The sequence below is a fragment of the Lagopus leucura genome, unplaced genomic scaffold (assembly GCF_019238085.1).
Source record: "Lagopus leucura isolate 7727_CA_CO unplaced genomic scaffold, USGS_WTPT01 1-10_obj-0_obj, whole genome shotgun sequence".
Taxonomy (NCBI): Eukaryota; Metazoa; Chordata; class Aves; order Galliformes; family Phasianidae; genus Lagopus; species Lagopus leucura.
Window position 1 is genome coordinate 26,306 of NW_024965914.1, and position 6,767 is coordinate 33,072.

At 58.5% G+C, this 6,767-nt stretch overlaps 1 protein-coding gene across 2 annotated transcripts; it reads left to right on the top strand.

Moving 5' to 3' along the window:
• The first annotated feature begins 2,782 nt into the window (after positions 1-2,782).
• On the top strand, positions 2,783-6,138 carry FOXA2 (forkhead box A2). Of its 2 annotated transcripts, XM_042892874.1 has the most exons (3): positions 2,783-2,880; positions 3,555-3,624; positions 4,168-6,138. In XM_042892874.1, exons 2-3 carry the CDS (start codon positions 3,556-3,558, stop codon positions 5,413-5,415), a joined length of 1,317 nt encoding a protein of 438 aa, XP_042748808.1. In that variant the 5' UTR covers positions 2,783-2,880; position 3,555; the 3' UTR covers positions 5,416-6,138. The 2 variants fall into 2 exon arrangements, with proteins under 2 accessions (XP_042748808.1, XP_042748807.1); XM_042892873.1 differs by lacking the exon at positions 2,783-2,880 and having other exon boundaries at positions 3,122-3,624.
• Positions 6,139-6,767: the final 629 nt, after the last annotated feature.

Consider the following 6,767-nt stretch of genomic DNA (forward strand, 5'->3'; position numbering starts at 1 on the left):
GGGACCACACGGCTTTTAAGGGTCCCTTCCAACTCAGATAACGCCTTGATCTATGACCTCTGTAAGAATGAAAGGCATCTCCTGGTACTTCCCAGCTAGGTGACAACCAAGTTCCAGCAGTATCTGCTGCCAGAGGGGTTCCAGCATTCAAACCACAGCATCTCCTTGGGCTGCGAGTTAGATTAAAATCACTAAATTTTGGCATGCTCCGGATTTGTCTTTTGTTGGACTTGTTAAAACCTTGGAAAACGTTTTTTTTTTTTTTTTTTTTAATGAATTAAGAAGCTCCATTAAACGTTGAATCTAATTAGGAAAGACTAGGTGGGAGAATTTGTCAAGTAGTTCAGTCAATACAGCAGAGTGTAATTGCTGTCGTTGCCTGCGGGGCCGAGGCTGATGGCCAGCATCATTGGGTGGGTGATGGAGATGGGAGGATCCCTTCTATATGGGATGCCATTGATTTCAGTGCTCCTATCTGAGTCCTTGAGCGAGCAAAGAATACCGGCTCCTGCAATGCCCCACAGAAATGATAGGACAAAGGGAAACAGTTTCAAACTAAAAGAGGCGAGATGTAGGCTGGATATGAGGAAGAAGTTTTTACCAGAAGGGTAGTGAGGCAGTGGCACAGGTTGCACAGAGAGGTGATGGTGTCCCATCCTTGCACAAGGTCAGGTTGGACGGGGGCTGTGAGCACTGCTGGAGCTGTGGGTGTCCCTGTGCACTGCAGGGGAGTTGAAATGGATGGCCTTCAAGGATCCCTTCCAACTCAGATGGTTCTATGAAATGGCAGCGCACTGTAGGGACCCCACAAGCACCCCCTGTACACATCCTGCCCTTCAGCCCTGACCTTGGGAGCAGAAATATGGCACTAGCAATGACCCCAGGGTCTGTTCTGCCTGCCTGAGTGAGAGCTGCTCGGGATGCCCTCAGCCACACAGAGCCCTTTGGTTGCTTCCAGGGATCTTATGGGGGAAAGTGCCATCACCCAGTGCTGTGATGTGTGCTCCTTCTTCCTGTTATTAAGATGCTTCTGTTCCACAGGGCAGTGAGTGCTCCTGTCTTGCAGTTCCTCAGCTACAGGGAAAAAAAAAAAAAAACAAAACAAAACAACCACCGCATTTAGTCTGAAACAGCAGGGCAATTGGGAGAGTTCATTATATTGGATTAATTATGATAATTATCAGTAGAAGGGAGATAATTACCCTGTTTGTTGTCAAGAATAAGGTACAGTTGTAAAGGAGGGGGGGCGGGAAGGATGGGAGGGGCTGATTTTTGATTTTCCTTTGCAGGGAAATGCCTTCACCCAGCAAGAAGAGCAGGGGATGTGCTTGTCACCATCACCAGTCAGTGGTGGAGGTGGCCCAGAATGGTGGCAAATGCTGCCCAGGGTGGCCCAACCCCTGCCTCCTGCCTGCAGGAAGGGGACACCGGCTCCTCCAGGCATGGCTCCCAATGCAAATAGAAATGCAATTTAAAAAATTAAATTTAAAATAAATATTACTTAAATATTAAAGAGAAGAAGTCATTTTTTAAATGGCCGGTGCGGTTCTCCAGAGCCCACGCAGGTGTGTTTAAACAAGACGCCGCCGAACATTTTCAATTTTTATCATCTGGGGTATTTAAAAAAATGTTTCTCTACAAGGCAAGACTGTCTACTCCACTGCTTTCTTTCCCTGTTCTCTTAAGATATTAATTTTATTGGGCTGCGCAAGGGTAGCGGCATAGCAGTTAGACTTGTGAGATAAAGGATGGGAGATGGAGGACCCCATGATGTGCCAACGGGGCTCCCATTTAGGACCACACGATGCCGGTACAGAGGGAAGGCTCGGCCTCGCCCAGCACATGTGCTCGCTGGTGATGCTCCTAGGTGATGCACGAGAAGGTGACCTCCGCCGTCGGGGGGTCCCCCGGGGGGCAGGCGGGGTGCCCCTCCACCCCCGGCCCTCCGGGATTGGGGACAGCAGGCGACAGGGGGCGCCGCGCCACCGCTCTTAGACCTGGGGACAGCCCTACCCGGCCTCCTCCCCCCCCCCCCATCCCCCCTTTTTTGGGGGCAAATCCCCCTTTTCCCGGCGCGTCCCCGCCCTGAGGGCAGCCCCCCTGGGGTCTCCCCCTTCGCTTCCAGCCAGCCCCCATCTCCCCTAAATATGGGCGGGAGGAGGCGGGCTGCTTCTATCGCCGAGGCTATCGCGATAGGAGGCTAGTTTCGTTTGGAGACTGCTGCCGAGGGCGTTGGGACGAGGGGAAAAGCCCTCCGGCGAAGCCCCTCGGCTGTTGGGTTTGTGTTAATGTTTAAAAGCTCCCGCTAACCTCGCCGAGCGGTGCTGGGGTTAACGCCGGGAGAGAACCCAAATAAATAACCGAGAGAAAAGGTCGGTGCCGCGCTGCCCCGCCTGGTGCCCGGGCAGGTAGGTACAGGGCGAACGGCACGGGGAGGGAGGCAGCTCCGTGTCCCCCACCGGGCGGGGGGGGGGGAATACTGCGGGGCCGGGAGGTGTCGGGCACCCGGAGGGGGCTGCGCTTCCTCTCTGGAAGGAGGGAAGGAGAGAAGGAAGGAGGGAGGGACGGACGGAGACAGCCGCTCAGCCGCTCCCCGACGGCTACACTCGAGCAGCGTCCGTGGGTCTGTCCGTGGGTGCGGAGCGGCGCTGCCCAGACGGAAACACCGGGCCCCGCTCCGGCTGCGTGTCCCCCGACGGCGCTGAGCCCGGCCCCGCCGCGCTCCCCTCTCCCAGCTCCCGCCTTCCCCTGCCCTTCCTGTTTGTTTTAGTTACGAAATTGTTGTAGGTACCTGAGGCAGAGCCGCGGGAAGGCATGAGGCAGAGCCGGGCCACGGCCGGGAGGAAGGCGGCCTGAGGCCGAGCAGCCGCGGGGAGAAAGGTGCGTGCGGCTCGGGGGGCTGCGGCCGTCGGGGGGGGGGACCGGGGGACCGCTCCCTTTGGGCCTTGCGAGGGGACCCCTCCCGTCGGCGTGAGGGGGGAGTGGGGGTCCCGTAGGACCCCTCCCGTTGCGGGGCCGGGGGGCGCCGCGGGGGGGTTCCGGGAGCCGCGCCGGGGTGCTGGTCGGGGGGCCGCGGAGCAGCCGCTCCCGCCTAGGTGTGAGCTGATTATTCAAATGGGCAGCCGAGGACCTGGGGATTGGAGGCTCGCCCGGCCGCTCCGTGCTATATCACTCGGGCACCCACGTCACTGCAGCACTTGTACTCCTCTTCCTCCCTCCTCCTCTTCTTCCTCCCTCCTCCCTCCTCCTCCTCCTCCTCCTCCTCCGTCTCCTCCATCGCCTCCGGGCGACTCTTCGCCGCGAAGCGCTGCGGAAACCCACCCAAGGAGCGGCGGCGAAAAAAAAACCCCGGCCCCGGCGGTGCCCCCTCCCTTCCTCCCTCCCTCCTCTTCCTCCTCCTCCAGCGGCTCCGACGGAGGGAGCGCGGCAGAGGGGAGGGAGGGCTGGCGACTTTTTTTTTTTTTTTTTTTTTGGATTGCTCTCTCTCTCTCTCTCTCTGCGTCGTCGTTTGTTGTGTCTGTTAAATTTTAAACTGCCATGCACTCCACTTCCAGTATGCTGGGAGCGGTGAAAATGGAAGGCCATGAGCACACGGACTGGAGCAACTACTACGGGGAGCCCGAGGTAAGGGGGGGAGCCAGGCGGCCCGATCCCCGCGTCGGGATCCTTGGGGGGAAAACCTCAACTTTGTCACCAGATATTCTCGAGGCGCCGAACCGCGGCCGGGGGACAGCGGGGGGGGGGGGGGGGGGGGGGAGCGGGGACCGCGGGGCCGGGCCCCCCCCGGGAGCGATCGGGGCTGCCGGGCAGCGATTCGCGTTTTTTCCTTTCCCCCTACCCTTCCCCCCACCCCCCACACAAGGTATTTTTCTCGCTTCGCGCGGGGCTGTCCCTTTTCCTCCAGCTCGGATTCTCCAAGCTCGCTGCGATCCCGACTTTTTCAATATCTAAATTTGGGCTCCTCTTTTTTTTTTTTTTTTTTTTTTTGTTTTTTTAATGAGAGATTCAACACCCCCCCCCACCTCCCGCCGATGCCCCCCGGGGGTTTAACCCTTCCCACTCCGCAGCGCCGAGGCTGCAGGGCTGGGCTGGGGGTGCCTTACTCGGGAACCGTTCTCATTTCCAATCCTCCCAAATCTCCCTTCTCTTTCTCGTTTGTCCCCTCAGAGCTACTCCTCGGTGAGCAACATGAACGCAGGGCTGGGCATGAACAGCATGAACACGTACATGACCATGTCGGCCATGAGCACCACGGCCAACATGACGGCAGCCACCTCCATGAACATGTCCTACGCCAACACGGGCATGAGCCCTTCACTCGCTGGCATGTCCCCAGGTGCGGGGGCCATGGCCGGCATGGGCTCGGCCGGTGTGGCGGGGATGGGTGCCCACCTGAGCCCCAGCATGAGCCCCATGGGAGGCCAAGCGGGCTCAATGAACGCCCTGGCCCCCTACACCAACATGAATTCCATGAGCCCCATCTACGGGCAGTCCAACCTCAACCGTTCGCGGGACCCCAAGACGTACCGGCGGAGCTACACGCACGCCAAGCCCCCCTACTCCTACATCTCGCTCATCACCATGGCCATCCAACAGTCTCCCAACAAGATGCTGACGCTGAGCGAGATCTACCAGTGGATCATGGACCTCTTCCCCTTCTACCGCCAGAACCAGCAGCGTTGGCAGAACAGCATCCGCCACTCGCTTTCCTTCAACGACTGCTTCCTCAAGGTGCCCCGCTCCCCGGACAAGCCGGGCAAAGGCTCCTTCTGGACGCTGCACCCCGACTCGGGCAACATGTTTGAGAACGGCTGCTACCTGCGGCGCCAGAAGCGCTTCAAGTGTGAGAAGCAGTTGGCGACCAAGGACGGCGGCGGGGGCAAGAAGGGGCCGGGGCAGCCCCCCAGCCAGCCACTGGGAGAGGGCAGCTCCTCGGGGGGCTCCGAGGGCTCGGCAGGCGCCGAGTCACCGGCGAGTGCCTCGCCGTGCCGGGACCACAAGCGCGCCCTGGCCGAGTTGAAGGGTGCAGCGGCGGGGCCGAGCCCCGGGGAGCCGTCGGCGGCCTCTCCGGCTCAGCACCTGCTGGCTCCGCCGCACACCGGGCTGCCCCACGACGCCCACCTCAAGCCCGAGCACCACTACGCCTTCAACCACCCCTTCTCCATCAACAACCTGATGTCGTCCTCCGAGCAGCAGCACCACCACCACCCGCACCACCACCACCACCCCTCGCACAAAATGGACCTCAAGGCCTACGAGCAGGTGATGCACTACTCGGGCTACGCCTCGCCCGTGCCCGCCAGCCTGGCCATGGGGCCCGTAACGAACAAAAACCCATTGGAGTCCTCCCCTTTGGCCGGAGAGACTTCTTACTACCAAGGTGTGTATTCCCGGCCCATCATGAACTCCTCCTAAAGGCAAAGGGGGAAAACCCCCCCCCGCCCCGCGCGGTCCCCCAGCAGCGTGATGGACTGTGAGCGCTGCCGAGCACGGTACCTACCCATATAGCTATCTATCTATTTTTTGTTTTGATCCCTGCAGGCTCCAGGTGGTTGCATCCACTCGGGGAGCAGCAGGGTGCACCTCGTGTGCCACCCCCTAACCCTGACCCTGCGGTCCCCTTGGTTTGCCTTGCGGGGTGGTTCAGTTTGGTGGGAGGGAGGTGTAGGGGAGAGGGATTTTTCTGTTGGGGCTGGTTTATTATTTTTTTCGTTGTCGTCGTTGCAAGGAGGTCTAAATATATCTATTTTTTTGTGTGGAAGTGATGAGGAAAAGGAAAAAAAACAAAAACAAACAGACGAAAACGGACGCAAAGAAAACGAAGCCCTCGTTTGGTGGGAAATCCATGCGAGTTTGGGATCTGAGGATGGAAAGTCTTGTAAAATTGTACAAAGGGGGAGGGGGAAAAAAAAAAAAAAAAAAAAAGCAAAAAAAAAAAAAAAAAGCGGAAAAAAAAAAAAAGTCAGGATAGATCGTTGTAATTGAAACAAACACTTGATGTTACCGGGAGAGTAAACTACTTGGATCTGATTAATTTATCGTTTCTGTATGCTTTATTTATGGCTTATAAATGTGTATTCTGGTAGCGACTAGCCAGGTTGCCACAGAACTCTATTAAAGTGTTATTGGCGGTTTTTTTCCCCCTGCATTCTCTGTTCTGCCGGGTTTCGCCCTCCTTTCCCCGGCCGTGCGGCCCCGACGGTGCGGCAGTGCCGCTCCCGGCTCCCTTTTCCTGCCCTCGGAAGGACTGGCCGAAGCGCACCCAGCCTGGGGATGGAGGATCGGGGGGGTCAGCGATGAAAAGCCGTCCCGGGGATTTTGGGCGGGGGGGGGGGGGGAATCCCCGTGGAGACGGGACGGTGGGCAGCGGGGATGCGCGGCCGTGCTCGGTCTGCCGTCGGGGGGGCAAAGCGCACGGCTGGGAGCGCTAAAAGAGAGGAGCCTGGACGGTATTAACAGCGGGGGTCGGGAGGATGGCCTCGCAGGGAGCGGTGCGGCCAAAGGATCGCTGTTTCTTTCTGCCCTAAAGCCCTCCCGGCCTCTCGCAGCCCCACGGCTCGGGCAGCGGAACCCGTCCCGGGGCGGTGCTGTCATTTCTTCCCCCCTTTCCGTGCCCGTTTTCACAACCACTTGTTGTTTTTCCCACGCCGTTTACGGCCGTCGTAGATGTTTCTTTCCGAAATAACATTCAAATCCTTCTTAAAATTCCGCTTTGTCCGCGGGTAGAGAAAAGGGGACAGGGAACGGGGGAGGCGGAGGGGGGGAAA

What these genes read in the sequence shown, in the direction of transcription:
- FOXA2 (XM_042892873.1), top strand. Translation starts at nt 3,538, where the DNA reads ATGCACTCCACTTCCAGTATGCTGGGAGCGGTGAAAATGGAAGGCCAT. An exon ending in ACTACTACGGGGAGCCCGAG is followed by an intron (nt 3,625 to 4,167) that starts GTAAGGGGGGGA and finishes TTGTCCCCTCAG; the next exon opens with AGCTACTCCTCGGTGAGCAA.